Source organism: Canis lupus, chromosome 16, assembly GCF_048164855.1.
Source record: "Canis lupus baileyi chromosome 16, mCanLup2.hap1, whole genome shotgun sequence".
Classification (NCBI taxonomy): domain Eukaryota; kingdom Metazoa; phylum Chordata; class Mammalia; order Carnivora; family Canidae; genus Canis; species Canis lupus.
This window is the reverse complement of record NC_132853.1, coordinates 7,980,560-8,004,096: the sequence shown is the minus strand read 5'-3', so window position 1 is coordinate 8,004,096 and position 23,537 is coordinate 7,980,560. Positions and strand designations below refer to the sequence as shown.

General features: G+C 59.3%; 1 protein-coding gene across 2 annotated transcripts in view; it reads left to right on the top strand.

Annotated features, from left to right (window-relative positions):
- Positions 1-9,519: 9,519 nt before the first annotated feature.
- Positions 9,520-23,537, top strand: part of FIBCD1 (fibrinogen C domain containing 1) — a 32,317-nt gene continuing 18,299 nt past the window's right edge. The window contains exons 1-5 of one of the 2 annotated variants that reach the window (XM_072778356.1): positions 9,566-9,685; positions 17,317-17,457; positions 17,778-18,257; positions 22,143-22,302; positions 22,673-22,809. In XM_072778356.1, coding sequence (XP_072634457.1) covers positions 17,856-18,257; positions 22,143-22,302; positions 22,673-22,809 — 699 coding nt within the window. In that variant the 5' untranslated portion in view covers positions 9,566-9,685; positions 17,317-17,457; positions 17,778-17,855. Of the gene's footprint in view, positions 9,686-17,316; positions 17,458-17,777; positions 18,258-22,142; positions 22,303-22,672; positions 22,810-23,537 lie in introns of both variants that reach the window. The other variant, XM_072778355.1, reaches the window with a different exon arrangement.

Below are 23,537 nucleotides of genomic sequence, written 5' to 3'. Positions count from 1 at the left end.
TTGGTGTCACCCTGGCTCTCTCCACCATGCTGTGCTCATCTGCTCCGCCAGCCCGCCCACAGCTCCACCTCCACAACGTGTCCCATATCAGCCCACTTCTTTCTGCTGCTAACACCCCACATTGAGTTGAGCTGCCTCCGCCTCTCACCAGAGATGAGGACAGGTAGCCTCCTCACTGGTCCCTGTCCACTCCTGCCCCCTAGACCCTCTTGGAATGCCATCCTTGACACGGCAGCCAAAATGAACTTGCAAAAACATTGCACTCTCAGGTACAACCAATCTTCCGATGGCTTCCTATGGTGACCAGTGTAAAACCCAAACTCAATCCCTACCCTGTATCATCCATCCCTCCTTCCCTCTCTGACATCATCTCTGCCCTTCTTGTCCACTGTGCTCCAGCCACAGGGCCTGCCTGCCATCAGGGCTTTCAATGCCAGTCTTGTTCCTACCTCAGGGCCTTTGCATCTGCTGGCTCTTCTGCCGGGGAGCCCTCCCTCGGGGCCTTCTATGATAGGTTCCTTCAAACACCAGCTCCTCCCCAGCCTTCACAGCCACTCTGTGTGATGGAACCCTGTTTCATTTTCTTAGAGCACATATCCCCATTTGAAAGTGTCTTGTTTGTTCACTAGAATTAAAGTCCATGTAGCAGGTGCTCAATAAATATTTGTTGAAAAAACTTGCCGGTAGGTTGGACATGGCAGGTAAAAGCAGGAGAGCTCTCCCCAGGAGTTCACGGGTCAGGGGAGCTCTCAGGCAGGGCTCCAGGAGGGGCGGTGGGATGGATTCCATGGGAACCAGAGCTCTGGAGCACCGAGTCCTAACGGGAGTGGTCGGTGGTCGGCTCCCCTCTGAGGCTTGGGAGGGAGGAGGAAAGGCAGAGAGGCCTGTCTGCCTGCTGGGCCCTCCCTCCCCGGCCTCCCCTGCCCCTCTGGGTGAGACCTGGGGCGTGAGATGGGGCACGAGGAACCCCACACGCCAGGGCCTTGGGCTCCAGGAAGGCAGGGGACCAGGATGCAGCACAGGGCCGGGGCCCACTCTCAGTGACCCAGCAGACTGGGGAAAAACCTACCTGCCTGCGGACAGAGGTGGTGAGGAAGCTGGGAGGGTGACAAGGAGACGCTTCCCCACTGATGAGTGACCACAGGCCTGTTCTCACGGAGACTGGGGTTGTCTCCACACTGCCAGCAGGTAGTGCAGCGGGCGGTGCAATGGCACAGCCATGTTGGAAGCAATTTGGCTATTTTTTCCTAAGGGCACCAGCCCTTGGCTCCTTGGTGTGGGTGGGTGCCGGGCAGCGCTGCTGGACGGGTGGGAGGGGTGGCGGGGAGCTGGGACGGTGATTGGCATGCCCTGGCCCACACTGACACATTGACACAAGCACACGAGGTTTGACCAAGGCGCTGGCTTCCTCAAAGGCACAGATGACAGCCCAGATGCTCTCCTGCCACAGCTTCAAGACGGGCCCTCTGGCAGGCCTGGTAGGGAAGGAGGGTGCCCACCCGAGGCAGAGCTGTGCCTGCAGACCGGTGGCCATGCACTTAGCCAATGCACTTGGGCGGTGGGGTGGGCTGGGGGCTGCTGTAAACGTCTGTGAGATGAGCCAGGGAGCAAACGAATGGGCTGAGTGGCCGAGGGACAGGGGTTCTCAGAGGAGCAGCAGGAGGAAAGCAGGTGTGTGATGTGGGGTATCTGCCCCTGGGCACTGCTCGTGGGCTGTCATGTTGGAAAGCACTCTGGCTGTTTCCTTTATTTGTTTTTTAAAGATTTTAATAATTCATTTGAGAGAGAGAGAGCGCGCGCGCTCACGGAGGGAGAGGGAGAGGAAGAAGCAGACTCCCTGCTGAGCTGGGAGCCCGCCGTGGGGCTCGATCCCAGGATCCTGAGATCATGACCTGAGCCGAAGTCAGTGCCCAACCAACTGAGCCACTCAGGCCTCGCTGGCTGTTTCCTATAAAGTTAAACTTTCTCCTTCCCTGTCAGCCAGCAATTCCATTCTTGGGTAGATGCCCAACGAGTGTGGGCATGTGTGTGCCAGGGCGAGTGTGCAAATGTGCACAGCAACCCTGTGGTTTTTTTGTTTGTTTTTGTTTTTGTTTTTTTAGCAACCCTGTTCTTAACAGCCTCACAAGGAAACAGCCCGAATGTCCATCAACAGGAAGGTGGTAGGGCACACTGCGGCCGAGCCACAGATGAAATACCGTTGGCAACGGAAAGGAACACACTGCTGGTAGATACGATAGTGTGGATGCATCATGTCAGCCAAATGTTGAGTAAAGAAGTCAGACCTAAAAGAGTCCACACCACAGGCGTCCAAGTGACAAAAAGTTTTAAAAAAGACAAAACGAAGGTCTGGCAATAGAAATCAGAACTGTACATACCTCTGGGCAGCCGTGTGTGACAGGGAAAGGGGCACATGAGAACTTTGTAGGATAATGGAAATGACTGGCATGGTGGTCCAAACCCTACCCCTAAGATCTGTGTGCTTTATTATATGTATATTAGAGTTTATTTTGTCTTATTTTATTTTTAGTTTTTAGAGACAGTGAGAGCAGGAGCATGAGCAGGGGGTGGGGCAGCAGGAGAGGGAGAGAGAGAACCTCAAGCAGGCTCCACATCCACTGTGGAGCCAAATGGGGGGTTGGATCTCACGACTCCAAGATCATGACCTGAGCCGAAATCGAGAGTCAGATGCTTAACCCACTGAGCCAGCCAGGCACCCCTAGACTCTATTTTTAAACTTAAGAAAAGTAGGGACGCCTGGGTGGCTCAGCAGCCTTTGGCTCAGGACCTGATCCTGGATTCCTGGGATTGAGGCCCAGGTCGGTCGGGCTCCCTGCATGGAGCCTGCTTCTCCTCCCTCTGCCTGTCTCTGCCTCTCTTTGTGTCTCTCATGAATAAATAAACAAAATCTTGAAGAAAAAAAAAGTAGGCATGAGAGAAGACTTCTATTGTCAGTGAGATGATAGACTAGACACCTACCACCAAAAGCCTACAATGTTGAATATGATATCACGTCCTTTTAGATGTTTAGCTAAAACGAAAAAGAGGGTAGTAACCAAAAGCCAGACACAGAAAGGGGGCAGGGAACCTGGGTGCAGACAAGGAAAGAAGCCACCTGACAGGGGAGCCTCTGCTATAAAGGAACACCTGCAGGCCTGTTCTCATGAAGATTTGGTTTGCATTTATTCCATGTGCAAGACAAACCCTGAACGTGGCCCTCGGTTTGGAGTGTCTTCGGACGCCTCCGAGAAATAAGAGCAAATTTAGGGAAGGATGAACTGGCGACCCAGAACATGCGGGATTCCCATGATAAAGCTCTGACAGAGATGAGACGCCCAATCCAAAATTACAGAGCACGCCAGGAAACACTCCACCATAAGTAAGTTGGCAGAAATAACGACTACTATCACCCCAAGGTTAGCACACCAGGGACTCGGGTGTGTATACAGCCCCTTGCGGCATAGTGCATGGCATAGGAAAGAAGTATGAAAATGAGGCACATTGGGGTGCCTGGGAGGCTCAGACAGTTGAGCGTCTACCTTCGACTCAGGTCATGGTCTCAGAGGCTTGGGATCCAGCCCCACATCGGGCTCCTTGCTCAGTGGGGAGACTGCTTCTGCCTTTCCCCAACCCTCACTCATGCTCCCCCACCTCTTAAATCAATCAATCAATCAATCAATCAATCAATAAACACACAAACAAACCTTTAAAAAATGAAGAAAGAAAATAAGGCCCACCGTTTTCGAAAGTCTGGCCATTTGGAGGTTGGGACGTGGCTGCTGCTGTTCCAAACGTACAATATTTTTGTTTTCCACACCCGGTTCCTTTTATCCTGCATAACCATCTGTAACCCAAGTGAGAGCTGTGTTGAGGTCCCCAAATTCTGCAGCTGTGCGTTCTGGAGAAGTGGAGTCAGATGGCACAGCTCCCCTTCAAGTGGGTGAGCTGCATAACCTTGAGCAAGGTACTTGACCTTCAGTTGTTTCTTTATCTGTGAAAGGCAGATCATAAATCACAGCAGCTGCCTCCTAGGTTCTTGTGAGGATTTCCGTGAGGAAATCCAGGTGGCCTGCGTGGTGCCTGGCTTTCAGCAAAATGGTCGCTATTGTGAGTGCAGTAAAATGAAAATTGAAATGGCTTAAGCTCAGCTCACCTGCTGGGCAGATTTCCTACTTGGGCTGAATTCTGGGCCTCCCCAGCACCCCTGCCCTCCCCTCATGCAGCTGGACCCTTCACCCTGCCTTGCAGTGACTTCAGCCCCCCTTCCATTTCCCCAAAGCATCTCAGACACAAGGCTGTTGAGCAGAGCGGTCTTCCCCGAAGACAGAGGGTAACACATGGGATTCTTGTACAGCCCAACACGGAAACCTCTCTGCAAGAGCACAATCCCCCTGTTCCAGGCCAGTCTAACTCCCACCCCGGCCCCCACATGGCCTCTCTTCCTTCTTCCCCTCCACCCCTCCCCTTCCATCGGAGAGCTTTTTTGCAGAAAGCACCACCACACTTCTCCAGCTTCTCCCTGGTTTCAGGCTTCCCTCCCGTGACCTGCCCTCCCCTCCCTGGCCTGCCTTAAGCCTCCGCTTTTCACACCCAAATAGTCTATCAGGATGTTCTGCTGCATAAAAAAACCAGACCCCTGCTTCTAGCTTTTAAAATAACATCGTCCTTGACTGCTCTATATTTATTGAGCACTAAGTATGTGTCAGAGGATCTGGGGTGGGGGCCGGGGGCACAGAGACAAACGAGCAGGTGCCCTCTTGCCCATGATGACTGAGTCAGTCTGCTCCGGGGCCCCGGTCCTAGCCCCGAGGACCTGGCCTCAGTTCAGGTTTCTCCGGTTATATCTGACCAACGGGCCGAAGGATGACACACGAGGCACCCCAGCGGACTCAGGACGCAGTCCCGCCGCCCCTGCACGGTGCATCCATACAAAAGCGTGCGTTTGCACGTGCACACACACACACACACACACACACTCTCCATGCTAATTTTCGCCTTTGATGGCGGCCTCTAGACTGTCATCACCACTCAGTGTTGACAAAGCAAAATATAAAAGAAAAAGAAAGAAATCCACCCTGTCACTTGGACTCCCCCCCACACACCCCCACCCCGCCGGGCTTGGCAGCCCCCACCCCCGCCCCCGTCTTTGTATTATAGGTTTATGTCAAGGTATGTTGGATTCTAAATTAAATGTCAGCCCACTGTACATTTCTGGCTCCAGCCGCAGAAAATGAGGAGCTTGCGTTGGAGACCATCCAGTTGTTCAGCTCCCCGTGCCTAACCGTGAGGGGTGACAAGCCCATTGAATCACTGCACAGTAGCTTTCCATGCCACGGGAAGCCAAGATAAATTTATTTTTAATGATAAATGTGACTGTCAGAGTTAAGTTGAAACAGCTTTACGGCAAGAGCCCAGTGCCCCCGGCAGTGCAGGGCAGAGGCTGCATGGATGAGGGCCAGGGGTCCCGACCTCCTGGCCAGGCGGGCCCCCCAGGCCCCACGAGCCAAGCACATTTGACATTCGGCCCACGTTCGCGGAGCGGCTGCCAGGACATCACTGGGTGTCTCAGGCCAGCTCTCCCTGATGAAGAGGATGGAAGCCAGTGACAGAGAGGGGTGGCAGTGTCGAGACCCGAGTTCCAATCCCAACCCCATCAGTTGCTGGGTCATCTTGACCAAGTTATTTAACCTCTCTGACCTTCAGGGGCTTCATCTATAAAACGGTGATATAAAATGCTAACACCTGTAGGTTTTGGGGGAGGATTACGTGAAATAAGAAATATTGTGAATGAATGGTACTCAGCGCACGGAAAATGCTGAGTGGCAGCTAGTCATGATGCCATTTTATGTAACTGACCGGCGTCAGTTTTCCCATCCATAAAATGGGGGTTACAGTAGCTCCCACATATGAGGGTGGCTGAGAAGCGTGCTTAGCACAGAGCTGAGTATAGAGGTGATGCTCAGATTGCAGCCATGACTCACTGCCCAGGACCCACTCCCTGCTGAGGGGGGTGCTCTGCGTCAGGACCCCACGTGGCCATGCCCTTCATCAGACTATGGCGGGCACCTGACCAAGGGCGGCTGTTACTGGCCTGCTGATGACCTACAATTGACATCTGGCTCCAAAGGATAAGCCGGATGGATCACCATCTTTCTGAAATTTATTTTTTTAAGATTTATTTATTTATTCAGATTGAGAGAGAGAGAGGCAGAGACATAGGCAGAGGGAGAAGCAGGCTCCATGCAGGGAGCCCGACGTGGGACTCCATCCTGGGTCTCCAGGATCACACCCCGGGCTGCAGGCGGCGCTAAACCGCTGCGCCACCGGGGCTGCCCATCTTTCTGAAATTTAAACTAAAAATCCCAGGCAGGAGTTTTCTGTTGTTGGGTCCATCATGTCTAGGTGGCCACAAGCAGGAAAAGTAAAAACATGTGGAGTTGGCAAGCCAGAGGGAGGAGGGTGAGTGGATGCTCAGGGAGTGTGCAGGGGCGCTGGGGCAGCCTTGGGACTACGTCATGCAACCTGGGCTCCTGAGTTCCAGTTCCCCCAAGGTCCTGGCTGGTTCCCAGAGAGCCCTGATCCTGCCCTGGCCAGTTGAGCCCACCGGGGCTCCTCCCTGGTATATCCCTGAGGACACTAGCTTTCTCAAAAGAGCATGGGGAGGCACCATCCCCTCTGTGAAACCAGTTTCGATTTTTCTTATACAGATTTTGGGGTCAATGAGCCGAGGGGGGCCCTCCCCTCTCTCCATGAGGCTATGTTCTAAGCGTGTCAGGTGAAGACTGTGTGTAAAGAGGTGAGCAAATGCCTGCAGCTCATGTCAGAGTCACACCTGGGCTGAGTCTTCTCTTAGGGTGCCGAGGGGGTGATGGGTGAAGATCTTCCTTGACACGGGAACTCACTGCACCCCCCAAGGGCGGGAAAGTGAGGGGTCTGTCCCCAGCAGGTGAGACAACCTGCAGCAAGCAGTGCCAGGAGGAGCCACTAGGTGGCCCCCGGTTACCTGTCCAACTGTCCTGCAGGCCCGGGAGCAGATCCTCCAGCCAAGGACCTCCTGCTTACACCTCCGGGCGCAGGGCTCAGCCCGCTGTCACTCTCCATGCCAAGCCTTTGCTGGAATGCCTCCTTCCCCAGCAACCCAGTCACCACGCCTTCACGGCCTGGCTCATGCCCTCCTTCTTCACTTCTTCAGGGTTCTTTCCCTGCCCACTCAGAGCACATGCCCCAAACCTCTGTTCACCACCCTTAGCACCACCCTGCCCTCAGATTCTCAGTTCAAACCTACCCCCACCCACCCCTGGTGATCTTTTGTCTGTACAGAGACACATCTGGAGTTTACATCTTCTCCCTAAATCAGGAACACAGTCCCAGCCACATGCCACATGTGAAGCAAGAAGGGGGGTGGAGTGGGTGGGTGCTGATTTCTTCAATGAGGAAATTGAGGCTAGAGCGGACAGGAAATCTGCCCAAGGTCATAGCAGGAAAGTTTGAAATCTGCTCAGGTGTGTCAGTGCACCTGTCTTAGAACTTCACAAGAGTTCTTCCAAAGAGGGTGTGGCTAACCTTTTGGTACACATGGAGAAACTGAGGCTCAGAGAGATGCAGTAATTTGCTCCAGGCTCCGAAGCCAGGGCTCTGTGCTTTCCACCACACTCCTCTGCCCAAGGCAGATGGCCTCCCAGGTCACCTGTCCATCTCTTTAACCTACAGGAAAGGAGCCCCCGGAGGAAGGGTGCCCTGGGGAAAGAGCCTGGACTCTGATCAGGGCCTCTGTGGGGACCAAGACTATAGCATCCTCTCCAGCAACCTAGGCAGCCTCCCTGTGGGGCGCAAAGGGGGCGGGGCTGCAGGTAGGGCAGCAGGCAGCCCTGAAAGGACGGGGAGGCTGTGGACACACAGCTGGCCTGTCGTGACCCCAGCTGCTGGCGGGTGAGTGACAGTCGCTCAGATGGGGGCGGCACAGGGTCCCACGGCCTCCCCGGCTCAGGGCGCGGCCATCGTGCCGGCGGGGCGCGGCCCGTACCCCCGGGGGGAAGCCTGCATCGCCTGTGCGGGGCTCGGAGAGGCACCGGGAGAGGGACGGAGATGGGGCGACAGACTGGCAGCCGGCGGGGAAGAGACGGAGACGGTGCCAGGGAACAGCGTGGCGGGCCAAGGCTCCCCGGGAGCCGGGAAACAGCTTTGGGGAGAAGCGGGGGGCGGGAAGTGGGGGTGTCTGTTCTGAAGCTGGGGGGAGCAGGGGCGATCGAGGGGGCGGGGGAGGGGCCCCGCCCGGGCTCCCGCGGCGCCTGGAGAGGGGGCGGTCGCCGAGGACGCGGCGTCGGGCCGTGGGGCGCCTCCCGGTCGGAAGCCGCAGCAGCAGCTCGTTAGCCGCGCGGATTAAGGACTTTGTCAATTACCTCCGAGGGCGCGCCGGGCGGATTAAACGCTTTTAAAAGTGCGGCTGGTGGGAGGGGTCGACCGAGAGGCCCCCCCCGGTGCAGATCCCTCGGCTCCCCCGCAGAGGAGGAGGCGGGGCTGAGACGGCGCGGGGCGCGCCTGGGGAGCGCGGGCGGAGCGGCCGGTCCTCAGGGCCCGGCGCCGGGGACCCCCTTCCGCCCGCGGGCGCCAGGGTCCAGGGTCGCGGACTCCGGCCGGGGCGCCCCCCGGCCCGCCTCGCTGGTCGGGATCCGGAGGGGAAGGACCCAGCGGCTGGCGACCCCAGGACGGGGCGCACCTGCCCGCGGGGCCCGGCCCGACCCCTCGGAGGCCCGCAGGGGGCGCCCCCAGGCCGGCCCCGCCCCCGCCCCCGCCCCCGGCCCCGCCCGCGCCGCTCCCGGGAGGCGCCCGACGCCCCGGCAGGGACGCCCCCTGGGCCCGCCCGGCGCCGCGCCCCCTGCGCTCCGGGAGTCGGCGCGGGTCGGGCCGGGGAGGAAGTTTGTGCGGAGGCGCCGCGGGGCGCCCAGGGCCCTCGGGGAGCCGGCGGGAGGCGGGCTGTCCGCGGCGCTTTGCCGCCCTCCCCGCTGGCCCGGGGGCCTGGGCCTGGGGCGGGTTGTGCCCCTCGATCTGGGCCTTCCCGGCGGTGGAGCGGGGCTGTGGCCGGCCGCGGTGTGTGGATGTGCGTGGGGGGGAGGGCGGGCGGCCGGGGGAGCAATAAAAGGCAAAGAGAGTCCGAGACAAAAAAGACACGGAGATTGAGAAGGAAGGAGGGAGGGAGGAGGGAGGAGGGAGGAGGGAGGAGGGAGGAGGGAGAGGAGCGCGCAGGGGGAGGCGCGGGAGCGGGGAGCGGGGACGGCGCGCAGCCAGAGCGGCGGGCGGGCGGGCGGGCGGGCTGCTCTCGCGCTCCCGCTCCCGCTCCCAGCCGCGCACCCTGCAAACCCCGTGCACCCCGCAAACCCCGTGCACCCCGCAAACCCCGTGCACACCGCGCACACCGCGCAGCCCGTCCGCACCCGCGCTCCCCCGCGCGCGCACGCACGCCCGCCGGCCCCGGCCCCTGCCCCCCGGGCGCGGGCCCCGAGGCGGGGACCTGGCGGGAAGGACGCGCCCCGCGCCCGAGCCCGCGCCCACCGCCGCGTCTGTGCGCTCCGCAGCGGCGCGCCTCGCCGGGCGCCCCCGCCAGTCCGGCCGGAAGATGGTCAACGACCGGTGGAAGACCATGGGCGGCGCTTCCCAACTTGAGGACCGGCCGCGTGACAAGCCGCAGGTACGCGCGGGCCGGGGCCGGGGCCGTGGGGACGCGGGGCCCGCGCGGTGGGCGCGGTGGTGGCCGCTCAGCTCGAGGCTGGAGTTTGGGGCGCACCCCGCGAGACTCCCAGAGGCCTGGGGCGAGGTGGCGCCTTCCTCTCCTCCTCCTCTAGAAGAGGCTTGAACTTGGGGGTGCGGGTGCGGCCAGCACCCCTGCAGGAGCCGGGCGCTGTGGCAGAGGGCCCTCTTGCTCCTCCGCCAGCCAGCAGGTACCCGCGTGAGCAGGGGGTGGGGGACCTCTGGTTCACGGGGTGACCAGCCCGTTAGTGCCACCTCACAAATCACACCCTTCGCTGAGTGTCTGTTTCCTCACCTCCACGATGGGCATCTTACTCACTTGCTAAGTATCCACCCTGGGCACCACCCCCTGGTGCCTGAGCTTCTGGACCCGGGTTGTGGATCCCCTGGATCTGCTCTAAATCCTCGCACTTTAAACAGGGCCCCCCTTATGCAATAAAGGATCAATACATTTTTGTCTCATGTGAGAAGACTGGGTATCATGATTCTCCAGCTTTCAAGACGAGAAAAAGCAAGGCTCTAGAGGCCATGGAGCTCTGCCGAGATTTGAACCTGGGTCCGTGGTTCCAGGTCTGTCCGTTCTACCCTTCCTGCTGCCTCTGCAGGGGCAGTGGAGGCAGCAGGCTCCGAGGGTGCCCAGGGCTGTGCGCAGGAAGGGGGGGGCGGTGAGGGCAGAGCTCCAGGGCTGGCCAGAGCAGGGCTGGAGATGGGGAGCTGAGCAGAGGGACAGCCCTGGGGCTGCTCCAGGCCAGGCTGCCAGGGGACCACGGCAGGCAGGCAAGATGAGGAGGCTCGCTCACCGAGGAGAGGAAGTAATGGGGCTGCCCATTTTAAATTTTAAATTTCTCCCAGACAGATGTCTTTGGGGAAAGAGCCGTTTGTGTTTGCGGTGGCACAAGGGGACTCAGCAGGCCCAGGCCTTGATGGCCCCTCACTCTCCAGGGCTGCAACCTGCCTGTTCTGTCTGGAGTGACAGTGCCGGGTTGTGGGAGCCCAGCCCTCTACAGTTTGCAAAGCTCCTTCCCAACCAACTGCACAACCTCACTTCCTGCAGCAGCACCCACCCCCCCGGGGTGGGGGGGAGCCTAGGCAGGGATGCACATTCTCATGTCACAGGGTCCTGTGGCTCAGAGACATTGAGGTAGGTGCTCAAGCCACACAGCGTGCTAGCAGGAGAGCAAGGATTTGAACCCAGGTCTGATCCCATTGGCTCCCAATGCCTCCCAGGCGGTCTGTTCCTTTGTTTCAGGTCAGCACCCAAGCCAATGGCTTAATTCCCAGATTTAAAAAAAAAAAAAAAAAAAAAAAAGTCCTGTCCTGCTGGGATCTGACCCCTTATTCTTTTAGCAAGAGCAGTCTCACCCCCTAGACATGTTCAAGGCTATCCCCAGCCTGACCTGTTCTCCTTTCCCACTCACCCCCTCACCAAGACTGCTTGCTTCTTGGTTTGCCAAACCCTAGCCCCACACTAGCTGCCCATTTCTAGACCTTTGTAGTGTCATCTTGTTGGCTCCACCAATATCTCCAACACACACACACCCTTTTGCTTTTGCTCAGGGAAATCCTACATGTACCTCAAAACCTATTCAGATGTCCCCTCCTCCAGGAAGCCTCCCCTGATGTCCTATGGTTGTGCCTCAAAGTCCCAGTAGCATTCAGCCTGTAGTGCTCAGCTGCCTTTTTCTCCCTGCCTTGTCCCCCACCCACCCACGCCCCCTGCCCCGGGTCCCTTGTCTACCAGGAGCCCTCTTTGCTTACACGCTCCCTCCCGACCCCCATCTCTAACTCTTCCCCCAGGCCCAGGCTCCTGCCCTTCCATGCAGCTCAGGTTGGGAGCTTAGGGATATTTGCTGAATCAAACTGCATGAAGCCTGAGCCAGGCTCTGTGGGTGAGGAGGCAGCAAGTGCTGCCGTGTCTCAAGGGGAGGTGGCTTCTGGGGGATCCGTTTGAAATGTGGCCTCAGGGCCTACTCTCTTTGCTGCTGCCTGGGGACACATATCCCAGCTGCCACCAGCCAGAGCCCAGCTTTCTGCCCCCGTGGCATCAGAGGCGGCTGAGGGCTGGTGGCCCCAGGGCCTGGGCCAATGTCAAACACCACCTCCCACCACACCCCTTCGGTGACCCCGCACGCACGCACGGGCTGTCCCTGTGACCAGCTCCAGGCTCATCTGAAGCTTCAGCTAAGAGGCGAGGCTTTTCCTGTGCTCACTATTGAGACGAGAGCCTCGCTGTCCTGGGTCCCTCCCAACTTCCTCCCTCAGGTCTGGCCCTCTCTCCTCCCTTGTTCCTAGTTTTGTCTTGACCACGGACCCGCTGCGTGGCTTTGGGGAGGTTAGTCCCCCTCTCTGGGTCGGGCTTGACCACCCGCAGAATGAGAACAGTAACCTCTGCTGAGGAGGGTCAAGTGAAATCCTAGAGTGTTTTGCAAACTGTAAAGCACTGTACACCTGTGAGGACGGTGGTTGTCACGGGAGCCTGTGGCCTGTTGCAGGGTTGGTGCCCTGATCCCTCTGCCCACCCAGGAAAACGATCTGACCACCCAGCTGCCACCAGAAGGGCCTGGCTGAGGTTTGTTAGTGGGCTGCTTCCTCCGGGGAAATAGATGCCCAAGGCTCCACTCAGAGCAGCGTCTCTCCGCACCTCTCGTTTCTTGGCTGCAATCCTTCGAGGAGGTTGGCATCAGGGAAAATCAACCCATTTGACAGATGAGGAAACTGAGGGTCAGGAAGCCAGAGCTGGGACTTGAACCCCAGTCCTCCCAAGTGGTGGAAGAGCCTCGGCAGGCAGATGAAGGGAAGGGTGGCCGGCTGTCCTTCCCAGGGCCAGCCTGGTCAGTGGCATCCCGTCCCCGAGGAGAGAGCCCTGGCACCCATCGGGGCCGTGCTCACGACCCCACTGCCAACCAGGTGGCTGGCATTGCTGTTCCTAGGGACTGCCTTGGGCCACTGTGCCCTGGGCCTGTCCTGCCACCGCTCCTCATTTGCCGGCTGACCTTGGACAAGTGGCCACCTTCATTAGAGTGTCCCCTCTCCCCCCTGCAGAACCAAGGGGCTCCCACCCATGAGGCTGGAGGTGTTGGTGGAATATTAGCCTGAGTTTGGAGTTGCTCGGATGAAAGGATCTAGAAATAGACACGATTCTTCTCTCCTGGAGCATGGAGCAGGAAGTCACCCTGTAACCGGGTTCTCCCCGGCGGGGGCTCCTTTCTCAGCTGTCCTCAAGGCTCGCCACCCCATAGAGAGGTCAGCCTCGACAATCCCAGGGAGTGTCTCCTGGTACTTTGGAAACTTCTAGAAACATTGCAGAAAGAAAACTAAATTCTCATTGGGAAGTTCTTCCTGATGTGTAACCTAAGCCCCGCTGCATTGAGTCTGCTCAGCGACAGTTCTTAGAGTCCCCGTCTCAGCTGGGATGTTCAGCTGTGACCCTGTGCCTCAGGAAGCTTAGACTGTCATGAGGGAAACAGAGACTCACAAGTCAGGTGTTATTATGAGATACTGTAAAGAAAAGCATCTGTCCTCGCATTCCTTGGAGTTTAGGTGGAGGTCACCTGGTTAGATGTGTGCTGGGAGAGAAGGAGGGAAGAGGCCCACGGGGATGACAAGCCAAGGACTGACTCCCCTCTGTCACTTTCTGTGCCCTCCTCTGGGCCGGGCCCTGCCCCACAGAGTTCACCATCCCGTCCAGCGGGGCGGCTATGAGTGAAGTCAGGGCAGGAGTGCGGAGGAGACGACTTCCCGGAGGAGGTGATGTTTAAGTTGAACAGCATTTGCCAGATCTCGCTTGAAGGGAGACCAATGTGTTTTGGGGGGGCAATAGGAAAGGAGCCAGGCAGGTGGAAAGAGCAGGGCAGGGTTGGGGGCGGAGCCTGCAGGTACCCTGGGCTGAGGGTTTGCAAAACACTCTAAGATTTCACTTGACCCTCCTCAGCAGAGGTTACTGTTCTCATTCTGCGGGTGGTCAAGCCCGACCCAGAGAGGGGGACTAACCTCCCCAAAGCCACGCAGCGGGTCCGTGGTCAAGACAAAACTAGGAACAAGGGAGGAGAGAGGGCCAGACCTGAGGGAGGAAGTTGGGAGGGACCCAGGACAGCGAGGCTCTCCACTGGGGTCCCCGCCCCCCCCCCCCCCCCCCCACAGCTCTGGGCCTGAGAGCCCTTGCTAGACCCCATCCCGCACGCCACCCACCCCTGATTATCATGATCCACAGCTCCACAGTGTGGTTCCGTCATGGTGAACAGCTACCCTGCCTTTGGCTGGGGTGCACCTAGGAGACAGGGGGCTCAGGGCCACTTTCATGTGGATCTGTCCTTGCCTGGCCTCCCCCGGAGGGACACTTTCTTCCTGCTTTGATACAAGGAGTAGAGTCCCAATCTACCCCAGGTGTCTACCCCGGGCACTACCTCCACTTGGGTCCCCTAGCGAATAGGGCAGAAGGCAGGGGGCGATGCCCAGCAGGGCATCGAGGCGCTGTGTCCCTTCCTCCTGAGTACTTCTTTCCCCCGCCAGACCCCATGGCCACCTCTGAGGCTGGGGACACAGAGGAGGCCATGGGGAAAGACCCTACCCCTCCACTGAGGCACCTTTGGGGCTTCCTCCCTCCTGCCTCCCCTGGCAAGAGCCTATCTTGTCCTCCTTGTCTTTGGCTGGGCTTCCTGAGAAGCCACTGACTGTGGGCCCCCACTGGGAGGTGGGAGGTCATGCAGAGTGCAGCCTTGTCCCTCCAACTGGAGGCTCACATGAGCAGTTAGTGGCAGAGGGGACCTTGAACCCAGGGCCCCTGGCTCCTCTCATGCCCACTGCCCGGGATACCTTCCCAGCGTCCCCACTCCTTGTCCTGGGAGGTGGGGGCCCTGCGTGCCTTCCCTGCCCTGCTGCAGACCCCGGGGTGCGCACCCAGCCCTGCCACGGCCAGAGGCCCGTTAATGAGCTCCAGCCCCACCGCGTGCTCCAGTGGGCTGCCTGCCACCCGGAGCCTCCCTTATTATCTTGGGCAAATTCCTTTGCGAGCCACGTAAACAGCGGCCTATAAAAGTGAACAGTAGTCCGTGTTTCGGGTGATCTCAGAAGACTAATTCTCCGCTGCTGAGTGGCCCGTTTCATCTCCAACTCCATCATCCCCCTGCGCCTCCGGGGTGGGGGCTGCGGCTTTCTCAAGCCTCTCTCCTCTTTTCCCTCTCTGCCTTCCCTCCAGGGGCTGGGGGCTTGGGTGGAAGCAGATGCATGGGAGGGTGAGGGTCCTGGACACATGGGGGACACATGGCTGGCTGCTCTGCCTTGCCAGCTGGGGACCTTAATGTTCTCCAGTTGGAGGACGTTGCTCAGAGCTGCTCGGGGCAAGGTGTCTCCCGATGGGCTCTGGGAGGGGCCTGACGGGGCCTCACTTGCTGACACAGAGCTTCGTCCCTCAAACCCCCAGTCACGCTCCAGACAGGGAAGAACGTTGTGGACAGCGAGCAGCCTTGTGTGCTTCCAGCCACTGGCCCTGGGTTCAAGGGCTGGCCCAACCCTGGGAAGGGAGGGGTCCTCTGCTCTCCGAGCTTCATTTTCCCATCTGCCAAGTGAATCCGACCATAGCAGGGGGTCGTTTGGAGGTTTCAGGGGCAGGCATGGGGCACGGGTTCAAGGAATGGTGGCGATTAGGTGGTGCCCACCTGTCTGGAAGCTCCTGACCTGCAGGTGCCTGGGGAACTCATCCTGTGCCAGGCCAGCAGGGATGGCTCAGGGTTAGAGGTGGCCTCGCTTCGAGGGCCAGGGCTCAGCATGGAGGGCACAAGTCCCTGCCCTGCCAAGCGCAGTAGGTGCCAGGACCTTCACCTCCTCCCCGTGTGAGCACAGTCACCAAGAAGTGACCTGGTCCATCTGCTCTTCCTCCCATCCATCCAACAAGCAGCTGCTCTGTGCCTGGCGAGCAGGTGCTGCTCTCGGGGGCTCTCATGGTCTGGCCTAAGTGTCCTGGGCCCAGGACTTGCCAGCCCGGCCGTCCTGGTATACACAGCTTTCAGAGACTCCCAAACCAGTGCACGCACCACACAGGTTAAAGATCACAGGTCATGGGACGTGAGCTCTCCCTGGGCAGGGCTAGAACAACTGCCACTCCCTCCTCAGCAACTGGCCTGGAGCCTGGCTCATGGGGACACCCAGTGGACACTGAATAGATGTTTGAATGAGCACAAGAATGGAGTCAAAGGTGATGAGTGTCTGTCTTAATGAGAAGCCACCATGGGGGGTGGGGCGGGACAAAAGGCCATGGGGACATGGGGGAGGAGCCTCCCCCTAAACTAGGTTGGGGCGGGGAGGCCTGGGGAAACAGTCAAGGAAGGCTTCCTGGAAGAGGTGGCATTTAGCCAGGCCCTGAAGGAAGAGAGGGAGTTGGGAAGAGGAGCAGGAGAAGCAGGTGCCTCAGGCTAAGAGAGCAAAGCTCTGTGCAGAGCTAATGTGAGGGAGCGACGTGTCCAGGTGTGGCAGGAGTAAGCTGTCTGGGTGTGTGGAGCCCCCGATGGACGGGCCGCCCGGGCAGGTATGGAGAGAGGAGGGCCAGAGCGCTGAGTCCGCGGGTGGGCTAAGGAGTTGTCTCCCTCATCTCGCCAAGAGCACAGCACCCTTCCTGGGGTGGGGGGGTCCTCTTGTCCACCTGCACCTCATCCCTGACCCCATCTTCCTCTGGTGCCAGGTAGGACTCAGGACTTACTTGTAGAATTTGAGTTCATGCAAAACAGGCTGTTTGCTCTACTGCACTTTCTTGGAGTAAGACGCATTGTATGAGAGGACTCGCTGTTCCACGTACCACTGAGAAAAAAAGGGCCAGTTACGGCCGTAGGAGCCCCCGGCGTCGGAGGTGTCAAAATGTGGAAAAATGGAAAGGTGCCTCTCAGCGCCAGGGACATACAGAAGTAACACGTTAGTGGAAAATAAAGAACCAGACACCTCCCGACGCTCTGTGCACATTGATCACGAGGTAATAAAAGCCGCTAATAGTTACTGCGCACGCCCAATGCGCCGGGCACAGCTCCGAGTGCTTTCGTAGACTAACTCGGTTAAAGATGCATCTCCAGTCCCGAAGGTTGGAAATGTGGGGGGAAAGCCAGCCGTAGGCGGTGCCTGCCCCTGGAGGAAGCAGGGGGCAGGTGGGCCTGGGGGGCTAGTCTGAGCTGGCTTCTGATCTGCTGTGCGACCCGGGGCAAGAGCCCTTGGCTCTCCTGGGTCTCATGTTCCCCACGTGTCACATGCTCCGTGGCCGCCCAACAAGCTCCCTGGGGGCTGTGAGCGATCGGGGACAGCGAAGGAGGCGAGGTACCTTTCTCCAGGTTCCCCGGCAGGCTCCGCCCCTTAGCCTGCTCTGGGGAGGAGAGGAGAGGAGATGCTGGACACCCCCCAGGCCTGCACAGGCTTCGGGACTCGGGCTGTGGGTGCTCCAGGTCCAGAGGGGCCCTTAGTGATGGGCGCTCCTTCTGCTGTAACAGTATGGCAGTTCTTAGCATTGTTGCTGTCACGTTCCAGCTCTCTTCCCGAGTCCGCATGGCTGGCCCCCACGTGTGGGGCAGGGTGCGTCATTATTGCCTCATTTTACAGGTGAGGACACTGAGGCTCAACAAGGTGATGTCCCTCACCCAGGGGTCCCCCCTCCCCTCCGGAAATGGCAGCAAGGGGGCCTGAGGCCATGGGAGCCTTCACCTGCAGTCTTGAGCCACCCAGGAGGGCTGCCTTGGGGAGGTGTGCCTGCCTTAGTTTCTCTTTTCCTCTCCATCTCGGGCTGCCTGCACCTCTCACTCACTCGTTCTTGCTTTCTCATTGGTCCTGAGCTCTCGGTCTCCCCTCTGGGCTGCTGTCTCTCATCTCTGCCTCTCTGTATGACTCCGTTTCCCCAGGCCCCAAGAAGGGAGTCCCCTGAGTCTCGCCCAGGCTTCGCAAAAGCCGCCTGGGCTGCCCTCACTGGGCAGAGCTGGAAGCACAGTTCTGGCCCTAATGCCGCCCCTCCTCTGTCCTGTCCGTCTGTCTGTCTGTGTCTGTGTGCGCACGGGGCCTGCCCGCAGTGGACCAGCTGCGGCTACGTGCTGTGCACAGTGCTGCTGTCCCTGGCTGTGCTGCTGGCTGTGGCTGTCACCGGTGCCATGCTCTTCCTGAACCACACCCACGTGCCTGGCACGGCGGCCCCGCCTGTCGTCAGCACCGGGCCGGCAGGTGCCAACAGCGCCCTGGTCACCGTGGAGAGGGCTGACAGCTCACGCCTCAGCATCCTCATTGACCCGCGCTGCCCCGACCTCGCCGACGGCTTTGCCCGCCTGGAGGGCGCGCAGGCCTCCGTGCTGCAGGCGCTGGCCGAGCACCGGGCCGAACCGAGGCTGGCAGGCGAGCAGGAGCGGGAGCTGCTGGACACCCTGGCGGACCAGCTGCCCCGGCTGCTGGCCCGGGCCTCGGAGTTGCAGGCGGAGTGCGCAGGGCTGCGCAAGGGCCTCGGTGCCCTGGGCCAGGGGCTCGGCGCCCTGCAGAGTGAGCAGGGCCGCCTCATCCAGGTAAGGGGCTGCGGCTGCACCTGGGGTCTTCGTGGGGGCTGGGGGGCACCTGATGTTCATGGCTTCGCTCGGTCCCCGAGGGCCCCAGAACCAGGTGGTGTCACTGTTCCCATCTACCATCAAGCAAATGAGCCTCGGAGAAGCGAGTTTCTCATCCGAGGCCACACAGCCAGAGACACCAGGATTCAAATCATTCCAACCCACTGTCCTGGGGACCTGGGTACTTGCATTAGCACCCCATAGCATCCCACAGTCAGGTCAAGTCCAGGGCTCGAGGGGCTTCCCAGGTGCGCCAGTACAGGTGAGGCAGGACCTGGCCTCCATCTGTAGTGACTTAAGGTTCAAGGTCACGTGTCTGGTCCTGGGCAAGCCCTCTCCCCTGCTGTGCCAAATGGCCAGGGAGAACTGTACTCCCTCCCCAGCTCCCTGTCTCCCGTTCTCTGCCATTTGATGCTCTCAGCTTTCTAGGGAAGGAGGGACCAGCTGAGGGAGCCCGACCAGACTCTTAGCCTCTCCCACTGCCTCCGCCCATCCCCCCATCATTGTCTCCCCTCTTCTGAGCCAATGCAGGTCCTAGCAAGCACCTGTTAGGTCTGGGGGAAGAGTTTCCAACATCAACCACTCAAGGAGCAGCAGCAAGAGCTTCCCACCACATACAACCAGGGATTTAGGATCATCTCTTTGGTTTTCCACCATTTTCCAGAACAGAAAATGGAGGCCAAGAAGGGACAATGATTTGTCCAGGGTACAGTGGCCAGGTTAGGCCTGGCATCTGGCCTTCCAGTGCCCTGCCCACCCTCGGCTTTGGACCCTTTCACCCCTATGACTCAGGTACTTAGGCACCAGGAGCTGAGACCCACCTTGCCATTGGTCCCAGACCTTCCTGGACACCGGGGATGACCAGGCATTTGGTCACCCAGCAGCTCATGAGCAATGGGTCTCTCCCCTCCTCTGAAGACTGCAGCTGGAGAAATTATAGCCCTTGTCATCCTGTCTGGGTGACTGATGAGAAGGCGCTTCCCCCTCCTGGGGTGGGGTGGGGGTAGGGGAGTTCGGCTGCCCCTTCTATCAGCAGGGCTCAGAGGAGACCTCCAGATTTTCTGGGTGACCTGGGGCCCCCACCTTGCTCTCCAGTGGTTCAGCCCCTGGTCAGACATGGGGTCAGCCAGGCCCTTAGGGCAGGGGTGGAGAATCGTGGGGAGGGCCCTCGAGGTCTCCTACCCACCCATCTATGCAGAGGCCTAGACCTGTTCCTACAAGACCAATAGCTTTTTAGGGGTGCCGTAGTACCTCGGCTCACCTGATATATTTACTTCTCAAAAGAATGTTTAATTTGACTCGTTTCCTGCAGACTCAGGGTGATTTCAGAGGCCATGTGTCTTGCAGAGCTGGGTTGCTGTGGCTCCTGACTCCTCCAGGCTTCCCAGACCCCCAGGTGGCCAGCCCAGACCTGGGTTTCCCAAAGCACTGCCCACAGGCACCCTCTGTCAGGAGTGCCAGAGCTGCTTGCTAAAAGGCACCTCTCTGAACCTCATCGTAAACCCCCGGCACCCCACAGTTGAACAAGCATCAGGGCGGCCCTCATGTGGCCCTCACGTGTACAGACATCTAAGGCGCACTGGCCTGGGAGCAGCAGGGCTGAGTGGCTCTGCCTTCAGGGTTCAGGGGGCAGTGCTGGGATCCAGTCCAGACTCCACGAAGCAGCAGCTATTGGACTTGGGCATGTGGGTTGCCCTTCCTGGGCTGAGTCTCCTCACCTGCAAAATGGGGCTGACAGAGTCCGTACCCAAGAGGGCGTGGGAGCTCCTGGCCGTGCTGGGCTCAGCTGGCGTCTGGCACATTTGTCCAGCATTTCTTTTATTATGATGGTGGAAACGATTTGTGAACTCAAGACTCGGCCAATGGGGAGGCCACCACTGAAAATCCCTTTTGCAAGAGTAGTGCAGGGAACTGCCGGATGCTGGGTAATAAGCACTTGGTAGCATAGTGGCCCCAGGAGGTGGAGATGATTGCCCCATTCTGTGGAGGGGCAGACTGAGGCTCAGAGTGGGGGAGTGCCCTGGTTAAACTTAGTCACACGACCGGGAAGTGCCAGAAGCAGCTCTGACTTCCCCGCCTCTAAAAAAATGCCACGTCCTCTTTAATGCATCTGTGCAGCTCAGCGAGCAGGGACTGACTTTCCCTATTAATTCGGAGCATGTTTATATGTACATTTTCAACTTTAATCATTTGCTGGTTTAAACTGAGGTCTTCCCTGCCCGCCAGCAAGAGCGGGCTGTGCCTGAGTTTCTCAAGTGTGTCCGCTTGTCGCAGAAGGATGGGCAGTGCCCTAGAGACTTAGCCAGTGAGCCTGGTGATCTCGGCCACCCACACCCTGCAGATGGCCCCTGCCCCCCCGGGCTCCCCTGACAGAGCCTGTGTACAGGACACTGCAGTGAAAGCCTGGGGAGGGTGGGCCGCCTTGGCCCCGCATCCCCCCTGCCCACCTCAGTGCCTCTTCCCAGGCCTCAGCCCTCACTGCAGAAGAGGAACTGACTATAAGCTTTGCGGGGCCCTTGCTTCTGGACAAGCCGAATTTTGCAAACCACTGGCACCATTTATTTGTATTTTCCTTCCTGGAACGAACTGTTATCAGACAAGTGACAGGTTCAGTGTGTAAGGACGTGGCAGCAGGCTCTGCATGCACTGGCCGGCTGTAGTGGGCCCGGGAGCCCCCTCCCCTCCTCGTCCTGCAGCCTCCTAGATTCCTGGGTGGGGAGCTGGTGGGCCCCAGACCTTCTAGGCAGCAGGTGCAGCACTGACTGCTGCAGGTCAGTGCCGTGCTGGCCGAGCAACAAACCTCCAGACCCAGATCCCAAGAAGGGTAGCTGGTGGTGAGCAGTGGTAATAGCTCGGGTGGGGAAGGTGGGCTAGGCGCGTAGGCCCCCAGCACATGCTCTCATGAACCACCCCGGAAACACAGATCCTGTTACTCTTGTTCACAGGTGGTTCGGTCGCTCTTCCAGGGTCCCTTGTCCAGTGAATGGAGGAGGGGCTGAACCAAAGCCCAGAATGAGTCCAGACCGCTGCCCCCCACTTGTCCTGCCCCCGCCCCCGCCCCCTGCCCCGGCACAATGATGCAGTCCTAGGTTCCTCTCCCACCAGCCAACCCTGGGGAGGTGGCCTGAGGTCGTTCTCAATCAGAGATGTCTCCTTCTGGAGCTGTTTCCCCATCTGTACCAAGGAGACAGCAACCCAAGCCTCCCTCCTGACAGTGCTGGGGGTGTGTGAGATGAGGTGGACATCGGAGACGTGGAGTTTGGGTGGGGGCTGGGTGGGAGTATTTCCAAGGCCCCCGTCTGCATGCAGAACCGTCACCCCTGCCTTCGCAGCCTTGCTGGGCATCAGGAGAGACGTTAGGTGAGGTGTGTTGTAATCTGGAAGGTGCCTTACAAATTCACATAACGAGGTGGGCCTGGTCCTGTGGGTCCCACTGTGGGCCCCAGCTGAGCTGGCTCCTTCTTGCACATTGTCACCAGTCTCTGTGACAATTGTGACAGGGAGTCCTGCTCCCAGGCTCAGTTAAGTCACTCACCCCATTGTGTAACTGGTAAACAGGTGAGTTGGGATTTGAACCCAGCTTTGCCCAGTGCCGAATCCGCCTGCCCAGCAGAGCTCTCTGCAGTCACCTCCCCCAGTCTAGAGGCTCAGAAATGGATGAGGACAGGGCCTGGGGTGCAGTGGGCACAGGGCTCTGCTGAAGCACCCGTGTGCCCTCCCACCCGAGCCCCCATCCTCTGAATACACAGACACTGACCACCTGGGATGGGGCCAGAGCAGGGCAGGGGCTGTCATCGTACAAGGACGAAGCCTCCTGCCCCTTCTACCCACCCCGCTGCTCCACAGCTTCTCTCCGAGAGTCAAGGCCACATGGCTCACCTGATGAACTCGGTCAGTGATGTCCTCGATGCCCTGCAGAGGGACCGGGGGGTTGGCCGGCCCCGCGTCAAAGCTGACCTCCAGAGGGCACCTGCCAGGGGATTGCGGCCACGGGGCTGCACCAGTGGTGAGTGGGGTGGAGGCTGCCTTTCTTGGGAGCTGTGGGTGCCCAGCTTTGTACCCCCATCACCTGTCACCCAGCCCTCTGATGAGGACTCACTGCTGCTGTTTGCTGAGGACTTCCTGCCGCAGCACTGAGCACCTACCTGCCCCTTCTGTTGACCCCTCTCCCAGCCCACTATGCCCATTTTCCAGATGAGGAAAGCAAGGCCCCAGAGGGTGCTCACTCCCCCAGGGAGAGGCAGAGCCAAGGTCTGCTCCCCAGGCTGGTGCCCTGGAGCTCATGGTAGACAGACAAATCAGGGAGACCCAGGGCAGAGGGGGATGGGCGGGCACACAGGTGCCAGGCGCAGGCTTGACAGCATTCTCCGTCTTAGGCTCTCCGCCGCGTGACTGTCTGGACGTGCTCCTGAGCGGACAGCAGGAGGATGGCATTTATTCAGTCTTCCCCACGCACTACCCTGCGGGCTTCCAGGTCTACTGTGACATGCGCACAGATGGCGGGGGCTGGACGGTGAGTCTCCCGGGCAGATGCCTGGGCGGCCCAGGGGGGCCCAGGGGGGTGGCACATGTGAGCCGGGGTGCTCTGAGCAGCCGCTCACCCAGCCTTCTGCCCTCAGCTTCTGGCCCCCACCTACCTGCCCCTAATCGAACCCAAGAACTCTACACCCTCAGAAATCTGCGCAGGGCAAGCAGAGGCTGTGAGCTGAGCCTTGGGGCCCTCGGGGGAGCAGATTTTAGACCCTGTCCCCTGCCTATGGAGCCACCTCCTGTCCCTTGAGCCTTGAGCCTCTGGGAACACAGCAGTTCCCGGGGGCACCAGGCAAGTCGGGGATGGGCTGTGATGGAACGCAGCACTGGGAACCTCTTGCTGTTGCAAGCACATGACATGTGTAGATGCTGTCTTTCAAGTTATCCGATATATGACAGGTGTGCAGGATATGAGAGGGGGAATGGGGGGACGCACCTGCAGGGAGCAGAGACCCCAGTGGCTTCCCGGCAAGGATCCACCTTCCTACAGACTTCTGCATGTATGTTCCCTTTACCTGGAACATTGTTCTCGCCTCATCCCCCAGTGTGACTTCCTGCACCTTTTGTTTCTGCCTGGGTGGGAAGCAGGAGACATGAGATGTCTTCACGGCCACTGGAAGGCCCGGTGGAGTGGCTACAGGTGGCCCTGACATCTCTCCGGAGCTGGGAGTGGTGGGGAGAGGCCCCGGTCCCCTGTACAAGGTACTGGCC